Source organism: Sprattus sprattus, assembly GCF_963457725.1.
Source record: "Sprattus sprattus genome assembly, chromosome: 21".
NCBI lineage: Eukaryota > Metazoa > Chordata > Actinopteri > Clupeiformes > Clupeidae > Sprattus > Sprattus sprattus.
Window position 1 is genome coordinate 11040384 of NC_137919.1, and position 21461 is coordinate 11061844.

At 45.7% G+C, this 21461-nt stretch overlaps 1 protein-coding gene across 1 annotated transcript; it reads right to left on the bottom strand.

The window, feature by feature from the left end:
- Positions 1 to 1218: 1218 nt before the first annotated feature.
- On the bottom strand, positions 1219 to 18593 carry slc1a1 (solute carrier family 1 member 1; the record flags this gene model as incomplete). Its single annotated transcript, XM_080859888.1, has 12 exons — positions 1219 to 1459; positions 3778 to 3912; positions 4209 to 4403; positions 5414 to 5536; positions 6936 to 7043; positions 7898 to 8085; positions 9056 to 9151; positions 9642 to 9684; positions 9781 to 9895; positions 10507 to 10599; positions 14143 to 14283; positions 18494 to 18593. 12 exons carry the CDS (start codon positions 18591 to 18593, stop codon positions 1219 to 1221), a joined length of 1578 nt encoding a protein of 525 aa, XP_080716014.1.
- Between the last annotated feature and the right edge of the window lie 2868 nt (positions 18594 to 21461).

Genomic DNA, 21461 nt, shown 5'->3' on the forward strand with positions numbered 1-21461 from the left:
ATTATGACGGAGCTGCTGTCTTGGTATCAAAAGTCTCAACTCCAGCGTGTTGCAGAAGCCAACTCTTTAATGTCCCCACAATGAAGGCCATTTCAGTGCATCTTACACATATTGCTTCATGCAATTCTTTTGTTTATAAAATTTGTATACAAAGTCACCCTTCTCTCACAGACACATTCCGGTTTGGCACAAATCTGGGACACGAACGACTCACAGACATTCAGCGATTGACAGGAATTAAAGAAAAAAACAAAGACAATTTCAGTGTAAGCTTACAAAAGAAAAAAAAAGCAGAGGACTTCTAACAGACAGACTATTTTTACAGCATATCTGATCAGCGGGAGTACATACTGAAATCTCTGCTAAGGACATGCTATTAGTCGCAATATATTTAAGCTGCAGTGTATTTGGACAAATGGTACTTTCCAGTATCTTCTGGCTTACACTCTCTCCCTCACTCACACACACACACACACACACACACACACACACACACACACACGCACGCACACACACAAGTAAAACCTTTAAAATATAAATAAGATGCTCTAAATCAACACAGTTTTACACTGTAGATGACACAGTAGAAATTAAACATTAATTTGAAGCCGTGACGACTGTCGAAATGTAAAGAAAAGAGCGAGTGAGCGTGAGTGCATATATCAGCAGCATCACCATGGTCACCCTCAGAAGCTCTGGAAATTGAGTTGGAGCAGAGCTGTGACTTCTGTGAAATATAGCCTGTCTGCGTTCAGCTGCACCACAGCAGTGTGTGTGTGTGTGTGTGTGTGTGTGTGTGTGTGTCTGGGGGAAGGGTTCAGCTCAAGGATACTGTAGCATCGCATGGGTGTGTATGTGAGTGAGTTTATGTGTGTGTGTGCGTGTGCGTGTGTGTGAGTGAGTATATTTGCGTGTGTGAGTCAAATTGTGTGTGTGTGTATCTGCTAAGGACGAATGGAGGCTACAGCTAGTGTGTGTGTGTGTCTGTGAAGGTGCCCCGTTGTAATGGGGCTGCTCTATTAGTAATGGCACTGGGTTTTATGGATCCGCTCTCCTCCTGTTCTGGGATAAAGATTCGAAGCGAGGGGGGGGTTCTGCCCCTCTCCAAGTCTCTGCCCCCCCCCCTCCAAGTCACTGCCCCCTCTCAAGCCCCCCCTCTCCAAGTCTCTGCCCCCTCTGCAGCCCCCACCCCCCCTCTGCAACGACCGCCGCGGGCCTCTAGAACTGCGAGGTCTCGGTGAAGGAGATGGCATCACTCTTGTCGACCGTGAAGCCGCCGTTGACGTACGACTTGTTCTCGCACTCCTCGTCGTCGAGCGTGGTCTCCAGGGCGAAGGGGTTGGCCACTTCCACGTCGGAGGACACGTCCATCTGCTCCAGCTCCCGCCGAGACAGCTTCTCCACGATGCCCGCTCCGTACGCGTCCCCCAGCACGTTGATCATGGTCCGGAAACGATCTCTGCCAGGGGAACAGGGCGGATACTTCAACCATAAGCTTTTTTTGAAACAATCAATAATCAATTATGTATGTGCACGAGCCTCTCTGGACCACAACCTACACAGTTCATTAAAGCTAAACACTCGTATGTCTGACACACACCCACACACACGTACACTTGTATGTCTGACTCATGATGCTGCTGTTTGTGAGTTTCACAATACATTTTCTATATTTGTCTTAGGTACTCAAATAGAAACATTACAAAACATGCTCACTCTTACTCACATAGAAACATTACAAAACATGCTCACTCTTACTCACATAGAAACATTACAAAACATGCTCACTCTTACTCAAATAGAAACATTACAAAACATGCTCACTCTTACTCACATAGAAACATTACAAAACATGCTCACTCTTACTCACATAGAAACATTACAAAACATGCTCACTCTTACTCACATAGAAACATTACAAAACATGCTCACTCTTACTCACATAGAAACATTACAAAACATGCTCACTCTTACTCACATAGAAACATTACAAAACATGCTCACTCTTACTCACATAGAAACATTACAAAACATGCTCACTCTTACTCACATAGAAACATTACAAAACATGCTCACTCTTACTCACATAGAAACATTACAAAACATGCTCACTCTTACTCACATAGAAACATTACAAAACATGCTCACTCTTACTCACATAGAAACATTACAAAACATGCTCACTCTTACTCAAATAGAAACATTACAAAACATGCTCACTCTTACTCACATAGAAACATTACAAAACATGCTCACTCTTACTCACATAGAAACATTACAAAACATGCTCACTCTTACTCACATAGAAACATTACAAAACATGCTCACTCTTACTCACATAGAAACATTACAAAACATGCTCACTCTTACTCACATAGAAACATTACAAAACATGCTCACTCTTACTCACATAGAAACATTACAAAACATGCTCACTCTTACTCACATAGAAACATTACAAAACATGCTCACTCTTACTCACATAGAAACATTACAAAACATGCTCACTCTTACTCACATAGAAACATTACAAAACATGCTCACTCTTACTCAAATAGAAACATTACAAAACATGCTCACTCTTACTCACATAGAAACATTACAAAACATGCTCACTCTTACTCACATAGAAACATTACAAAACATGCTCACTCTTACTCACATAGAAACATTACAAAACATGCTCACTCTTACTCACATAGAAACATTACAAAACATGCTCACTCTTACTCACATAGAAACATTACAAAACATGCTCACTCTTACTCACATAGAAACATTACAAAACATGCTCACTCTTACTCACATAGAAACATTACAAAACATGCTCACTCTTACTCACATAGAAACATTACAAAACATGCTCACTCTTACTCACATAGAAACATTACAAAACATGCTCACTCTTACTCACATAGAAACATTACAAAACATGCTCACTCTTACTCATGTGACAGAGAAGTCATCTTATTCATCATACCAACTCATCATGCATCTGGCAAGCAGATATTCAAATGTGTGTGTGGTTGTGTCCTTTACTTGTGTGTGACAGTTACATGTGTGAGTGTGTCTGTAACATGTGTGTGTGTGTGTCCGTTACATGTGTGCGTGTAATGATAGCCAGTCAGGGGTAGAGTGGTGTGCAGTCACTACTCGACACCTTAAGAGACTAGCAACACACACCATGGGTTTACGCCTCCTTGCTGGCACACATAGCACACCTCAATAGCACGACATGTCTCCCAGTTCGAGTCTGGTGCGGGACTGTGTTTGTTTGCGCTCCAAAAAAACTCTGCTGTTCGTACACAGTCCTGGCTCCATGAATTGGAAACAGACATAATGGCTTGGACCAAGCCATACACATTTCCAGCCAATCAACACGTTGCTTGAGGAGCACAGAAGGGAGGGGTGTAATGTGATTGGCAGTCAAGCTCAAATATTAACAACCTTTCGTCAGAATAGCGAACTGTGCCTTCAAAAAGCATCCTAACATGCCTTGTGGGATCGGAAGAAAGCCTTTAAAGAGCATGTCAACGTGCCTCTTGGTAAAAGAGCAAAAACTTTTAAGAGCATGTCAACGTGCCTCTTGGTAAAAGAGCAAAAACTTTTAAGAGCATGTCAACGTGCCTCTTGGTAAAAGAGCAAAAACTTTTAAGAGCATGTCAACGTGCCTCTTGGTAAAAGAGCAAAAACTTTTAAGAGCATGTCAATGTGCCTTGTGGGACAGGAACAAAATGCCTTTCAGGGGAGAACTGTAGAAAAACATGGGGTACTTACATCAGCCAATCAACAGCAACGATGAGAGTGACATCAGTGGCAGGCAGGCCCACGGCAGTCAGCACAATCACCATGGTAACAAGACCAGCATTAGGGACACCTGCAGCTCCAATGCTGGCCACCGTCGCTGTTATACTGCGGACACACAGAACACACACACATGGCGTGTTACCTCTGTTCGCCACCGGTCACCTTCAGAGACACACACACGATACCCCCCCCCCCCACGTACACGCACGCACACGCACACACACACACACACACACACACACACACACACACACGCACACACCACACGCACACACACACACACACACACCCACACACACACACACACACGCACACACACACCACACGCATACACACACACACACGCACACACACACACACATCACACGCACGCACACACACACACACACACAGGCACCTACCTGATGGTGACAATCTGTCCCAAGTCCAGCTGCATGTTGTTGAGTTGGGCGATGAAGATGGCGGCCACTGCCTCATAGAGGGCTGTGCCGTCCATGTTGATGGTGGCCCCCACCGGCAGCACGAAGCGCGTGATGCGCTTGTCGATGCGGTTGTTCTCCTCAGCACAGCGGAAGGTGACGGGCAGAGTGGCAGAACTGTTGGGAGGAGAGAGGGAGAGGAGGAGCAGAAGAGAGAGCATGAGGGGGAGGAAGAGGAGAGAGAGGAGGAAGGGAGAGTGGAAGAGGAGAGAGGGGAGTGCAGAAGTGGGAGAGGAAGAGGGAGAGGAACAGGAGAGAGCAGAAGAGGGAGAGGAGAGAAGGAGAGGATGAGGAAAGATCATAAGAAGAAGAGGAGAGAGGGAGAGGATGAGAAAAGATCAGTAGAGGAGAGAGAGAGAGAAAGATCAGAAGAGGAAGATGAAAGAAGGAGAGGATGAGGAAAGATCATAAGAGGAAGTGAAGAGAGGGAGAGAAAGAGGAAAGAGCAGAAGAGGGAGAGGAGAGAAGGAGAGGATGAGGAAAGATCATAAGAAGAAGAGGAGAGAAGGAGAGAAAGAGGAAAGAGCAGAAGTGGGAGAGGAGATATGGAGAGGAAGACGAAAGAGCAGAAGAGAGGGAGAGGAAGAGGAGAGAGCAGAAAAGAGAGCATGGGGGGAGGAAGAGGAGAGAGAGGAGGAAGGGAGAGTGGAAGAGGAGAGAGGGGAGTGCAGAAGTGGGAGAGGAAGAGGGAGAGGAACAGGAGAGAGCAGAAGAGTGAGAGGAGAGAAGGAGAGGATGAGGAAAGATCATAAGAAGAAGAGGAGAGAGGGAGAGGATGAGAAAAGATCAGTAGAGGAGAGAGAGAGAGAAAGATCAGAAGAGGAAGATGAAAGAAGGAGAGGATGAGGAAAGATCACAGGAAGAAGAGGAGAGAGGGAGATGATGAGGAAAGATCAGTAGAGGAGAGAGGGAGAGAAAGATCAGAAGAGGAAGAGGAGAGTGAGAGGAAGAGGGAGCGGAGAGAAGGACAGGATGAGGAGAGTGTCAGGACAGGTCAGGAGGTGTGTGTGTATACTGTAGTGGTGTGTGAAGTGTGCTGTGTGTGAGAGGAGGAGGCATGTGTGTGTGCTCTGGTGGTGTGTGTGGTGTGAGGCGAGTGCGTGTGTGTTGGGCAGTGCAGTACTGACCTGGAGGCGATCATGAGGGCAGTGACCAGTGCCTGGGCCATCCCCATGGCAAACGTGAACGGGTTCTTCCTCACAAACACAAAGTAGATGAGTGGCAGGAACACCATCGAGTGGATGGCCAGCCTGCGGAGAGGAGATCACACACACACACACACACACACACAAACACACACACTTTCCTCAGTAAACATACACTACCAGTCAAATGATTTTGCCCACCCTCAGTTTTCACTACTTTCACTACTTTTTGTATTCTCGTTAAGCACTGGAAAGCTGTTGAGTTTACAGCTAATGATGACATATCCATCCATCATACTTCACTGTGTGTGTGTGTGTGTGTGTGTGTGTGTGTGTGCATATCCATTCATCATACTAAACAGTATGTAATAGTGCATGTCTTTATTAGCCTCCTATTAACTGGTTTTGTTGTGTTGTTCAGGAAAAGGTCTTATGGGCCTCCATCCACTTTAGCCTGAGGAAGGCAAGGCTGATGTGTCAGCAAGTGTCCAAGTAGAGTGTGTGTAAGTGTGTGTGTGTAAATGTGTGTGTGTGTGTGCATAACTGTGTTTGAGTGTGTCTGTGTCAGAGCGTGTCTATAAAATGTGTTTGTATGTGTGTTTGTTTGTGTTTGTATGTGTATGTGTGTCCGTATGTGTATGTATGTGTGTGTCTGTTTGTGTACGTGTGTTTGTGTGTGTGTTAATCTCTTCAGCACGACTGCACAGCCAGAGAGATTAGCGTCCGACTGGAACATTTCAGCAGCAGACACCTCTGCATGACTCAGCACTGCTCCTTCCCAATTGCTAACACACACACACACACACACACACACACACACACACCTCAAATTCCTCTGCTCCGTCCCACATTATAGCGCCTCATCCTCTCACACACCCCCAGGCACACCTCCGCCACCTTCTCCCCTCTGCTCGGGACATTGTGGTGCCCCCCCCTCCACACACACACACAAACCACCACTCCCTTTCTCTGACATTAAAGCCCCCCCCTGCCCCCCCCATCTCCTCTAAATGGCTGCAGACTCCACCAACCCCATATTCCCTCTGCACCATCAGTCACGTCAGGAGAGATTTAAGGGCCACACCGGCGCTCCTGAAAGGCCTTATTACCCTCCTGTGTCTTCAGGTTGGGTGGTTTTAAACGTCCTTGAGGCTTATCAGCTCAGTAGCAGCTCTGTCCCTACCCTGCTGCAATGTGTCTGAGCCCGGGGGGGCTGGGTGGCTGGGAGTAGCCCAGGCAATGAATCTGGCTCGCTGGAGAGAGTTGAGCGAACTAGCCTTTGCGACATTAGCTATGAATCTGGTTCACTGGAAAGTGAGAGTTGAGCAAACTAGCCTTTGCAACATTAGCTGTGAATATGTATGACTGACTGGAGATTGAGGGTGAAGCTATCTTGCGTAGCTATGTCAGTTATCGGACAGTGTCAAAAACTAGAACTCGAGCAGAATGAAGATTTAGGGTAGAGAGTTAGCATTAGCATAAGTGTATGAGACTGTCAGCTCACCCGCTGAGCACTGTGACCATATACAAGCCCATCTTCCGGAAGATCTCCCAGTCATCCACCTCTATAATCTTGGCTGCAATGAGGAACAGAATTCCCACTGGCATGTAGCTGCAGGAAAAAGGCGCACAACAACAACAACAGTTTCAGAAAAACAAACAACACAGCGAGTGGCAGAAACAACCCCCCCGGACATTACCTGCCGTGACACAAATATGAGCAAAAAATCACAACAGATTACTAAATCCCTCTATATCTGTGTTATCACTAACAAAACTTAAGACTTCAAATACAAAGATTAAAAGAAAATGTCTGAGAATTATATAATGAACTCATATACACTTCTGCCCCCCTTGTAGTGTTACTAGCATGAATAAATAAAAAAGAAAAATGTCCTTCAAAGTATATACATACATATGTTATATACCTTACCCTATGTATATACTATGTATGTACTGTATGTATGTGTATACTACATACAGTACATTAGATGTCAAAGTCCATTCAAGTTTAAATCAGTCTAAACCAGTGGTTCTTAACCTTTTTGGAGGTACTGAACCCTGCAAGCTTCATCAGTGCATTCGCCGAACCCTTCGTAATTTGAAAAATAAAATATGATTTCTCCAAAACGACATTGCTAGTGTGAACCGGGCTATACTGTGTGTGTCTTGACCCCTGCCGAACCCCTGAGAGTGACTCAACGAACCCCTGGGGTTCGATCGGACCCAGGTTAAGAACCACTGGTCTAAACAGTGTAATTTAAAGCAGCCCGTATCACACAAGTATCCTTTATCCTATCAGTTACAGCGGCCCTTACCATATCATAACCCAGACTAGTTACAGTAACCCTTGCCGTATCATAACCTTAACCAATAGGTAGCAGTAGCACTTACCACACTTTAATCTGGACCAATCACAGTAGCCCTTACCACACTATAATCTGGACCAATCACAGTAGCCCTTACCACATGATAATCTGGACCAGTCTCATGGTGGCTTCATTCAGGGCATCGAAGAACTCCAGGAGGATGCGGCCTCTCTCCCCCATCTTCCCGATGACCAGCCCGAACACCACGCAGAACACGATCAGACCCAGGACGTTTATCCCATTGGTGTACGCCCCCTCAATCTTATAGTCAACCTGGGTCAGGTTCTGAAGGGGAAGATGACAGGATCAGAGGTCAGAGGTCACTGGAAGAGCACAGGTAGGTAACAAGCTGACATCACATGGCCCACCGGTCACTTCAACAGCACAGGTAGGTAACAAGCTGACATCACAAGACCCACCTGTCACTTCAACAGCACAGGTAGGTAACAAGCTGACATCACATGGCCCACCGGTCACTTCAACAGCACAGGTAGGTAACAAGCTGACATCACATGGCCCACCGGTCACTTCAACAGCACAGGTAGGTAACAAGCTGACATCACAAGGCCCACCTGTCACTTCAACAGCACAGGTAGGTAACAAGCTGACTGAAGGCTTTGACTCATCAAACCAGGTCTGCAGTTCCTGAAGGGGCCTGCCATGAGGTTTGAGTGCTGACTGACTGACTTACTGACTGATTGACTGAAGGCTTTCACTCATCACACAGGGTCTGAGCACCTCTTTCACAGGGTCTGAGCACCTCTTTCACAGGGTCTGAGCACCTCCTTCACAGGGTCTGAGCACCATTACCTGCAGCATCCCTACCAACTTTTCCCTCATCATCTCCCATTTTCAGTCTTTTGATGTCGCCAATTTAATGAGAGTTAAATGATTATAGTGGGTTAGGTCTACTGTTCCTCCAGCTGGCAAGGTGTTCTTTGCATACAGCCCAGGACCCTACTGCAGAGCACTAACAGATCGGAGCACACAGCCCAGGACCCTACTGCAGAGCACTAACAGAACCTGTCTCACTTTTGTCTTTATGTTATGATGAATGGGGAAAGATGGTGGAGTTACTGTATGTGTGGGGGTGTGTTTATATGTGTGTGTTCATGGGTGTGGCCTGTCCCTCCCTTCGACGATTGGTAAGGAGGGAAAGGTGATGGTGTTCTGTATGTGTGTTTATACTTTATGTTTAGGCACGTGTGTGTTTACGGATGTGGGTGTGGACAGCAGGCTTGAGGATGTTCCCTACCTGAGCGACTGTTGCCATGATGGTGGTTAAGGAGGGAAAGGTGGTGGAGGCTGGAGGCGCTTGAGGAGCGGGGAGCTCTTTCCGCTGCGTCTTGTACTGCCGAACGAAGACAAGGAAAGAAGAAAGAAGACAAAAGAAGTTCAAGTCAAATTGATAATGGACTGGCCAAGCACATATTAGAATACTCTTTGAGAACTATACGTTTTGTTCCACGAAAGAACACACTATTAGAACTATAAGTATCGTTCCATGTAAGAACACACTATTAGAACTATAAGTATTGTTGTATTACACTAACGAAAACCTGACCATGGAAACTGAATAAGAATACACTCTAGCTGACTTTCAGAGCTCCCCTTTAGTACTTGTTACAGAGTTTCTGGTCAGGCACATTCAGATATTCTACCGTTCCTAAAATAAATTAACAGACCATCACAAGGAGACAGTGAGCACTTAGATTTGATTAAGATAAACTGTCATATGCTGCCTTAGTGCGCTTCCTAAGCTAAATATCATTAGATACGAATTTTGTGCATTCAGTACATTCAGCTGTAAAATAAAACAGTTTAATACAGAAGCTCAGTACCTGCTGGAAACAGGCCTGGACTATATTCTCTGGAAACATGTTCCTGATGAAGAAATAATGAAGAATTAAGATAAGCAGGGGATTAAAAGCAGTCCAAACACAACAGAAACAGTGTCACTCTTCAGGGGGTTAGTCTCACCTGACGAGGTCAAGCAGAGTGTCCACTGTGGTGACGTTGGGCGTAATTCCTGCCCTGTCGATGTGGTCGGCGTTCTGGGACACCCCCGGCTTAATGGTAGTCACCAACAGGATGCCTGTGAGGAGATAGACAGCTCTACTGATGCTGCTGTAGCCTATTAAAGCACCACTATGCAGGAATATGCTGCTGTAAACTATTAAAGCACCACTATGCAGGAATATGCTGCCGTAAACTGTTAAAGCAACACTATGCAGGAATATGCTGCTGTAATCTATTAAAGCAACACTATGCAGGAATATGCTGCTGTAATCTATTAAAGCAACACTATGCAGGAATATGCTGCTGTAATCTATTAAAGCAACACTATGCAGGAATATGCTGCTGTAAACTATTAAAGCAACACTATGCAGGAATATGCTGCTGTAAACTATTAAAGCAACACTATGCAGGAATATGCTGCTGTAATCTATTAAAGCAACACTATGCAGGAATTGGCCACTTTTTGAGAGCAAATTTTTAGCTCTATTGATGACGTTTTTAACATAGATGAGAATCTATTAAGTCACCATGACGTGAATAAGGTTAACAGAGTCAGGTGCTGAAAGTTTCATTGATTTTTTTCTGTGACTGTGAAAATTATTTCCGAGATTATGTGTTGAAAATGTCTGGCACTCAGTCCTTGTGCGACCTGTGCCTAGAGGTGTGTCTGGTTGTTGTTTTTCTCACCAAGGACCACAGCAATGATGGTGGTGGTGAAGTAGTAGAACACGGCGCGGAGCCCGATCCTCCCAGACACCTCTGAGTCTAGCGCCGCCACACCTACAACACACAAAGGTCAAAGGTCAGCCTGACTCAGTGGGAAGGACTACAAAAATGGGGCTCAGGGCTTCTGAAAGAAAACTACTAACTGTTTTTATTTGACATTTAGTTCATGGCTATTCTCAGGGAGAGAACACCTTGGTACACCTAGTAAATTCCAAGTACCAAGTTATAGACAAAAACTCCATCAGTAGACAGAAACTCCGAACTGGTGTAACCACTAAAGTGTACCCAAGCCTCTGTTCAGAATCCCCTGTAATAGTTTTTCACATTTAGTTATTGGCTATTATCAGAGGAGTCACCATCTGCCGCATACAATAAACGTAACATAATATTTCAACCGTTGCAGTCTCCCCTCCACCTGTTTCAGTGGGTTTCTGGTTCATAGAGATGTGTTGGCGAGGCTTGCAGGGACACAATTTACCTCCCCAGAAAAGTTCCTCTTCACAGTACTGGTCCCTCCTAACCTAATCTGAAGGTCTGAGCCCCAGCTGTCTGTCTGGGATGCTTCTCCCTGCCCTCTGCCTCACCCTCTCCCTGCCCGCTGCCTTACCCTCTCCCTGCCCTCTGCCTCATCCTCTCCCTGCCCCCTGCCTCACCCTCTCCCTGCCCCCTGCCTCACCCTCTCCCGGCCCCTCTGCCTCACCCTGCCCCCTGCCTTACCCTCTCCCTGCCCCCTGCCTTACCCTCTCCCTGCCCCCTGCCTTACCCTCTCCCTGCCCCCTGCCTTACCCTCTCCCTGCCCCCTGCCTCATCCTCTCCCTGCCCCCTGCCTTACCCTCTCCCTGCCCCCTGCCTTACCCTCTCCCTGCCCCCTGCCTCATCCTCTCCCTGCCCCCTGCCTCACCCTCTCCCTGCCTTACCCTCTCCCTGCCCTCTGCCTCATCCTCTCCCTGCCCCCTGCCTCACCCTCTCCCTGCCCCCTGCCTCATCCTCTCCCTGCCCCCTACCTTACCCTCTCCCTGCCCCCTACCTCACCCTCTCCCTGCCTTACCCTCTCCCTGCCCTCTGCCTCATCCTCTCCCTGCCCCCTGCCTTACCCTCTCCCTGCCCTCTGCCTCATCCTCTCCCTGCCCCCTGCCTCACCCTCTCCCTGCCCCCTGCCTCACCCTCTCCCTGCCCCCTACCTCACCCTCTCCCTGCCCCCTACCTTACCCTCTCCCGGCCCCCTGCCTTACCCTCTCCCGGCCCCCTGCCTCACCCTGCCCCCTACCTTACCCTCTCCCTGCCCCCTACCTTACCCTCTCCCTGCCCCCTGCCTTACCCTCTCCCTGCCCCTAACCCCAAACCAGGATAGTTGACCTCACCCTCTTCCTGTCCCTAACCCCAAACCAGCAGAGCTTTGCATTTACATTAAATGTAGTCATTTAGCAGACGCTTTTATCCAAAGCGATTTACAAGGAATTTTGCATTTATACATCAGGAGCAGTTTAGGGGGTTCAGTGTCTTGCTCAAGGACCCTTACACACTTGGTAAGGAGGAGTGGGGAATCGAACTAGCAACCTTCCATCCTGTACCACTGTCGCCCCCAGGCCAGAGCTGACCGTACCCTCTCCCTAACCCCAAACCAGACCTTACCCTCTCCCTGTCCCTATCCCCAAACCAGGAGGGTTAACAGGGCTGCCTTACCCTCTCCCTATCCCCAAACCAGGAGGGTTAACAGGGCTGCCTTACCCTCTCCCTATCCCCAAACCAGGAGGGTTAACAGGGCTGCCTTACCCTCTCCCTATCCCCAAACCAGGAGGGTTAACAGGGCTGCCTTACCCTCTCCCTGTCCCTGTCCCTAGCCCCAAACCAGGAGAGTTGACCCTACCTTCTCCCTGGCATTGACTCCAGCCCAGGAGAGTTAGCAGGGCTGATTAATGAACTGATGGTAGATCATTACAGACTCCACAGCTCAATGCCAACCATTAGCATGCCCCCACAGCAGATGAAGCTACTGGTCTCTATCTGGACGTATATTAAGAGAAACAGGTAGGTTTAGAAGGAGATGAGGGACTAAACTCTGTGCTGCGCATGTGTGTGTGTGTGTGTGTGTGGGGGGGGGGTGTGTGTGTGTGTGTGCGTGCGCACACACGAGAGAGAGAGTGTGAGTGTGTATGAGAGAGACATTGTGTGAGTGCGTGTGTATGTCTGTGAGAGAGTGTGATTGTGTATAAGAGACACATTGTGAGTGTGTGTTTGTGTGAGAGAGTGTGAGTGTGTATGAGAGAGACACTGTGTGTATGTGTGTGTGTGTGTGTGTGTGAGAGAGAGAGAGAGAGAGAGCGTGTGTTTGTGAGTGTGTGTGTGTGAGAGAGAGAGCGTGTGTTTGTGAGTGTGTGTGTGTGTGAGAGAGAGAGAGCGTGTGTTTGTGATTGTGTGTGTGTGTGAGAGAGTGTGTGTGTGTGTGTGCGCTCCACCCTGTCCTAAGGCAGGATGAGAGGCTATGAGATGTGGATGGATCCAGTGAGATGCCCCATCAGCAAGACCCTGTGAGCCCCAGTGGTGTTGCTATGGCAACCGCAGCCCGTTACGTGTAGGTCTATGGGGAGATATTACTGGCTAATCGGAAACTCTGTCTTATTAATTACACTCGTCTAGGCAGCACTCAACACACAGCCTGTGTGAGTGTGTGTGTGTGTGTGTGTGTGTGTGTGTGTGTGTGTGTGTGTGTGTGTTTGTACAGTATCTCTTATTAATAACACTCATCTGGGCAGCACTCAATACACACCTACCATACAAACTCTGCCCGTGTGTGCATGTGTCGGAGAGAGTGTGTGTGTGAGTATTTACGTGTGTCTGTGTGTGTGGGAGGGGGGGGGGCGTTTCTGTGTACAGCATCTCTTATTAATAACACTCATCTGGGCAGCACTCAATGCACACCTACCAGAGTGTGTGAGTATTTACGTGTGTGTGTATGTGTGTGTGTGTGTGTGTGTGTGTGTGTGTGTGTGTGTGTGTGTGTGTGTGTGTGTGTGTGGGAGGGGGATGTTTCTGTGTACAGTATCTCTCTCTCTCGTTGCCCTCTGCTGATGGTGCTCAGAGGTGAGCTGGGAGCCCATTGCTATTCTGTATTCCCTTCTACAACACACACACACACACACACACACACACACACACACCTAAACTCTGCTCCTGAGCCTCTGATGTACAAAGACCTCCTGCTTGGATCTTCAAACACCCCTTAACACACACACACACCACTAAATACACACACTAACACACACATTTAGCTTCAGCTGTGATCTCTTGTGTTCTGCCTCTTATCCAGCAGGTGTGTAATCAGAGATATGTAAATATGTTCTCTATACAAATGAGTGTGTATGTATGCATGTTGAGTTACACCACAGTGTATGCATGTGTGTGTGTGTGTGAGTGTGTGTGTGTGTGTGTGTGTGTGTGTGTGTGTGTGTGTGTGTGTGTGTGTGTGTGTTGAGTAACCTGTGATCATGCTGGAGACGATTAGTGGTAGGATGACCAGTTTTAGCATACGCATCAACAGTGTATGCACGTGTGTGTGTGTGTGTGTGTGTGTGTGTGTGTGTGTGTGTGTGGAGTTACCTGTGATCATGCTGGAGACGATTAGTGGTAGGATGACCAGTTTGAGCATACGCATCAACACTTCTCCAGGGAAGCCAAAGTACTGCTTGTGCAGGTGGGACAGAGAGGTGTGCTCCCTAACCAACACCCCCAGCCCGATGCCTGTTAGAAACACACACAAAGCCGGCCATCAGGACAAAAATATGTACAATATTCACAGAAATATCTTTGACAACAAAACCACATATTGCCACTTTAAAGTAATTAAAGGCATGTGTGTCATTCACTGGTTGTTGTATCAGTCAAAGGTCAATGACCACCATTATAACCATTAAACCCAATGAAGGACTGTGAGAGGATGCTGTGCTCTAATGGTCCCAGGTGCAGTTGGCCATTACAGGACGCGCCTAACTTTACAAGAAAAACTTGAGGAAACCACTGCATAGTTCAGAATTTCTCTTAGATAGTGAAGGTAGAAGAATAGGTTGATTATTAACTGGTGACCCACATTTCACAATAGGCTGCTATCTGTTTTTTTTATGAGGGCCAGTAGACATAACTCAAATAAAGGCAGAAATGTGTCTGCTCTGTTAGTCTTCACAGGAGTGTTGAAATCTGTCTGTGAGTGGAACGTGTGAGGCAGAGATGCATTAGGAAGTAAGGGGTTGCTAGTACACACTGACAGTGTCATACTGACAGCATCATACTGACAGCATCCCTCGGACAGGTACTAGTGGCAGCTAGCTGGGAGTGCTAACACAGCATCCCTCCGACAGGTACTAGTGGCAGCTAGTTGGGAGTGCTAACACAGCATCACACTGACAGGTGCTAGTGGCAGCTAGCTGGGAGTGCTTACCCTAGTGGCAGAGCAGTGCTAACTGCTAGCTGGGAGTGCTTACCCTAGTGGCAGAGCAGTGCTAACTGCTAGCTGGGAGTGCTTACCCTAGTGGCAGAGCAGTGCTAACTGCTAGCTGGGAGTGCTTACCCTAGTGGCAGAGCAGTGCTAACTGCTAGCTGGGAGTGCTTACCCTAGTGGCAGAGCAGTGCTAACTGCTAGCTGGGAGTGCTAACCCCACCATGGGTTCGTGGATTTGATTCCCAGTGGAGCACACATAGGCTACTGATGAAACTGTACATTTTAATATTAATAATAATCCTTTTCAAGCCTGAAAAAAGGACAACATCAAAGCTATATGTACAGAAAACCATGGCACAGTACTATCACAAAATGAAGACAACATGATTATACAACACATATGAACACAGACAACACAACATTGAAGATGGCCTGGGCTATTCCATGACACAAATTGTTAATGACTAGATACAGAAAAATGTGAATGTTATTTTAATCTAAAGCGATTAAAGCAAGGCACTAAGCTAGAGCTTCAGTGGTCTTCAGTGCTGTCGTTAGGCATCTCTGCAGGACTGCTTACAGAGTTGGTTGATGCGCATTGGTGCCTGTAGTATATGCCGCTTTTCAACTTGTATTAAAACTCTGACTTTGTGTTTCCTCAAATTAAACACCATATTTCTCTGTCTGCCAATTTCTTTTCTGTTAATAACAAAATACTCCTACACTGCCAAAATCTGTCCTACATTTCTTTCCTTTCAGACTGATGGAAAGTTTTACCAACAATGTTTTGACTGCTCCGTAGTTTTATTTGTAGGGAAGAACACGTTGGATAGTCACACAGTTGGTAAGATAGCTAATTCTTCAGTCAGTTGATTTCTAGTCTGAGACAATACTCTAGTCTGGCTCCATCTATCTGTCCAAGGGTGGAGGAACATGTCTTTGAGATGACCTTCAGGGCCTGACCACCTGTTGTTTAGTCCACCAGGCTGTCTGACGTGCCACTACTAAGCATCACATGATCTCACGTGAGTATTTTAACCCTAGTAGAGCGTTCCCTTTGTTAATGAAGAAGAAAAGTGATAACAGGGAAATGGTTGTGGTCAATTAGCAGAGTGTGTAACTGAACTGGTAGGGCAGGGTGTCAACAGCACCAAGGTCACAGCTAGAACCCTTTGCTCATGACGAACCCAGGGTGCACGGCAAACATAGTGGTAAAGTATGGCGACGGAAGTGTAAGTCTACTTAATGAGGGCAAATGTAGAGCAGTGACTACAATCAAGCGTTTGTTCCCAGAAGTCCGCAACCCCCCTACAACTGACTAAATCGCTGGATTAATACAAAACAGGTTAAATATTGTCCTACCATTTAAAAACTAGACTGTAGTGTGTTTATAGACAACGTGGCAGCTTTTTAGGGCATAACCTGGCCCTCATGCCAAACAAAACTAGAACAGTATAAGATTGTGACTTATCAATTGAATGATGACAAATACATTTCTTTATATTCAAGGGCCTCATTGCTGCCTCCGATGGCTTTACTTACCTCAAGGCCTTCACCACAAAGTAACAGGACAACTCCCTTTTAACTGGAAGAAACCTGGAGCAGAACCCAGCTCATAAGTGTGGACCCATCAACCCCAGAATGGTGTCTTCCTTCCTCCAATATGACCTCAGGAGGAGCGGAAGCCTCACACTTCACAGTAACATCACCATGGTTTCAGTAACATCACCACGGTAAACAGACACCCTATCAATCAACCCCCCCCCCCCCCCCCAAACAAATAAATAAGTCTGCTACTCCAAGCTCTTCAGCCGCCATGTTTAAAAACAAGTCCCATGTTCTGCTTGCCTTGCTGTAGTCCCGTCCTGACTGGCTGACTAACAGATGGATGACTGTGAAAATGAAAATGCAATCTGCTCTGAAAACAGTTGCACAACCATTTTGCCCACAGTGAGCACAATCAGTGAGAATATGTTCTTGCCCAGCGAAGACGCGTTGTTAACATCTTTTGTAGCGTGGTAGTGAGTTTGATCATTACATTTCAAACGCATTGTTACTGAGTACAAATGCTTATTGATTAACAATTAAATCATTATGTTGACACCCTTGTGTGAAAGGAAATACTCATGAGGCATTAAAATCTCTGTGAAAGCGAAATACCAACAGTAATCAACCAAATGGAAATGGAATTATTGCATTTGAATTTTGAGTCCAAACTTGTATGTATGAGTGGGAAATTTAAATTCAAACTTTACATTGACATTTTGCATATTACAGTTTTATTTTAATTTTAATACTGGAATGCCTCCATAGATAGATATATAGATAGATCGGTAAGTAGGTGGGCTACTTTATTGCCCAATAGAGGGAAATTGTAGTGTGAAAATGATGCCTCTAGGTTTAGGACCTCAGGCCCATTCAGTTTAACTACATACCACCCTCACTGGTATAACTGGTTGCTGGATTATTAGAGCCCGGGTACTAAATTAAAAAGGCTATAGCAAAGGTAAGGGTGATTTGATTCATTTGACTTCGATGAAGATTAATCACACATGTTAACTCAATCAGTTTCAGTGACGGGTCACTGAAAAAATACAACCGCTCTGCTATTTCTCGTTATCATTTAGCCCAGACCCATCAACAGGCTTTGGTTAGGCATTACCCATTATATCCATCCAAATCAAATAACTTCCCCCTCTACACAAAGTTTATGATCACATTTATCATTTCTATGGTGTAGGAGTAACCCTCCTCTTATTTGTGTGTGTGTGTGTGTGTGTGTGTGTGTGTATCTGACTTTAGATTATCCCATCCTTCTCTGCCCTTGATGGCTGCTCCGTCTCTCTTTCTTTTCATCACGGCAACTGCTCCGCTGGCAAACGCCATCATCCAAAACATCCTGAATTTCTCACACAGTTCCAGAGAACTCTAATACTGGCAGGGGTGACATGAGTTGGAGCACAGTGTACGAAACAACTGCATAACGACAACAGTAGCATAACTGAGCCAGCTACGGCCGGTTTGCTTGCTCGCTCTCTGGGCCAGCTGTTTGATACTCCAGCAGGGACTGCTGAGAACCACAGCAGACAGCATCCATGCTAGGAATACTGAGACAGTCTATGAAGGCAGGCACTCAAGTCCAGTCACGTTTGGCTGTGACAGTCTGAGTGCGTGTGTGTGTGTGTGTGTGTGTGTGTGTGTGTGTGTGTGTGTGTGTGTCTGTGTGAGAGAGAAAGAGAACAGCAGCAGTTTCATACACCTACACACACACACATACATAGGCTATACACACAACTATGCACTAACGATCGCACTCAAAGAGTTTGCACGTATATCAGGCACGGATGTACATTGCCATTCTGTTACCATAGCGACAGGAACCAATTTTAGGTAAATCTGCCACTGACAGATGAGTGACTGCTCAGGCTGTTCAAGACTGGATGGGAGAGAGGGTAGGGGGTGGGGAATCTATCCCTGCATTTATGCACACACGATACATTGACGATAGATTCTTACCCAGAATGACCGAGGCGATAGTGGCGATGAGAAGCCAATTCCTCTTCAGGAAGCTCTTGACATGGCAGCGCCTCCGCTCTCTTTTCCCCAGGACGTCCATGGTCGCGGACTAACGGAGATGACGACGGCTCGATCGCAGACCCAGACACAAAGGTGGACGGGGTAGACGCACGAGAGCACCCCGTCTGTTCAGCCCTTTCACAAGAGCGCGGAGCGGAGCAGCTGCGGGAACGAGCCGGTTTGCGCGCGCTTCTAGGTCGCACGCGACCCGAGTATACTGTTACTGCTGTGGAGTCTTACGAGGGGTTGCAGGATAAGGAGCGAGGAAGCGAAATCTCCTCTCACCTCTTTCTCTGACGGGTTTGAAGGCGAGCGCGCAGTTAACAACTGTGAAGAGCAGAGGTTTGCACAAGCACCTCAGACTCACGTGCGTTTTATCCTTTACAGTCACACTGACACTGTCTCCTCCCCCTAGACGCAGTGCCTCGGCTGGCCCTAAGGCACATTTTGAAATTTTAGAGAATGGCCTGAACAATTAAAATTAGATCATGGGCTCAAGGATGAACTGATTCATGAACAAAATATTTAATACAAAACAGACAAATATTTAATGTGAAAAAAAAACACCTACTTTCAAACTAGTTTAGTCTATACAGTTTACAGAGTATCAATATATGCATGACAAAACATGCACACACTTGGCACTTTGCTTCCTAGACCTTACACTGTAGGCCTACTTAGTGTTCAAATACGGCACTTAGCGGAAGTCCAGTTCACCTTCAATGCACAGAAATGGTCCAACGCACCAAGACGCTTTTGATGCATCTTTGAATCTCTTTAGCTGCGAAAATGCGAAAGACTAGGGGAGAACGGGGTTAGTTGACACACTTTTTACGCTAGAGAGAATTGCTCATCATCAAAACATATTTCAATAGTCATCCCTGCATTAAATTTAAGCTTAAGGTGTTGGCTTGAAATGTGTATCCCTCTCATTTTCCAATGTATTGTTTCAAAGAGGTAATTAACTAACAAAGACACTCTGACACAAAGACACATTGTCACGGGGATGGTTGTCACACACTATGCTGTTTGTCACACTGTTATTTTAATGGGACAAATCTCTAAAAAGAAGGCAGAATTAAATTAAAAAGTTGAATTGCATTAACAAGTTGACAAATACATAACTTAACGCATCTTAACACAAAATGAGCAAGGAAAATTAACAGGAAACACATCTTTAGGTCAGCCTATAAAACAACATGAAAAACAAATAACCCATGTGACAACCAACACCAAAGAGAACGTGACAACCAACTCCAACTGGAAGTTCTTAGTATCAAGGCTAACAACCATCTTACAAGTAGTTAGCTAGCTAACAACAATCTTAACTAGGCCTATAGCTTTCCCATCACACTTTTTAAGGGTAACAATTGTTTTGTTATAAGCCCATTGTGTAAAAGCCTAGAAGAAAAATACTGAGGAGCTGATTATTTTCAATTTAACATGAAAAACACAAAAAGTCCTCTCAACTCAAGTTCAGCTGTCTTACTCCAGAGAAGACTATGTAGGTGAGCTCTGATCCCAATTCTGGAAATTTCCATACAAAAGTTCTGGAGCGCTTTCTGGTGGCGAGATAAAGAATGAGTGTGATGACAAACCCGTGTGGCATCTAATCCCCTTCTCCCCTATACAGTGATGTATGGCACCTTGAAAATATTTCTGAACATTGAGATACATATTTTACCCTGGCAGGGAAAGACATTATAAATAAATTGTTTAAAAAATACAAATTGAGGAAAACAGCTTGTCCATTTTTGTGGCCTGATTTTGTTTTTAATCCGGCACCCCCTGGACGGGGCAACGATGCCACATGCCCAATTTATGATGCTGAGCCTTTGAGTCAACATCACCGAGACACGAGTTGTGTCTGTGGGCACCAATTCGATATGTCGACATTGCTTATCTGAATAAAGATGACTGCTCTTCTACTAAAGATTCCGCCGCACAGTCTGATGCGTTTAAGTAGCCTACACAAAAGCGTTTAAGTACACAATAGCATAAAACAAATGTTCTTCTCTACGTAAAAGCACAAAAGCACTTCATTTTTAAATGTCTTGTTTCGTCAGTAGCCTATATTGCCTTATTGTAACGCATTTTCATTTTTGTATGACAGAATCTATGACGGTAGCCTACTTATAATATAATTATCCATTACAACAGAACGGGTATGGTAGAATAAAACACTATTTTGAACAAAAGCTTGTTGCCTTCATGTTGCATGAGACGAGTTTGCACGTGAGGATTACCCACAGGGGCATGAGACATGACCTCACGAGAAGAACTCCCACGTTTGCGGTTGACTAACTTCTCCAAGGCCCCGTTTTCTTTAAATCTTAGACTGGTGAAAGAAACAATGGATTTAGACGCTCTTTAGTGCTAATCATTACTTATCGAATTTCACATATTTTTTAAATAACCCGAGGCTATGCCTACTTAATTAGAGTTATAGGCCTGTTGTTATGTCATGTAGGCTACTTCATCTTTTCCTTAAGTCGATGCTTTATAGGTGCGCATTGGCACATGTCAAACACATTGCTATTTGAAATTAACATTATTCTTTTGACAATGTTTCAAAGCCACGGATAAATGAAGCCACACTATAAGCCTATGGGCACGGCCTATATTTAAGCAATCCGATAATACATGGGATGTCAAGACAATGCAGGGCAAGTTTATTTATATAGTAGCCTACAACATACATGTCGGTAATTCAAAGAGATTCACAAATGAGCATGAAGAGTAAGAGACCTTTTTAAAAGTTGAGAACTGTTGAGGTTTGAGTGTAGATTTGATACTGGCTATAGTTGAAGCATCTTTGATGTCATTGGGAAGTTGGTTCCAGAGGTGAGCAGCAAAAGCTGCCTCGCCATGTTTAGCTCTGACAGTTAGCATTATCAACCGATTTCTG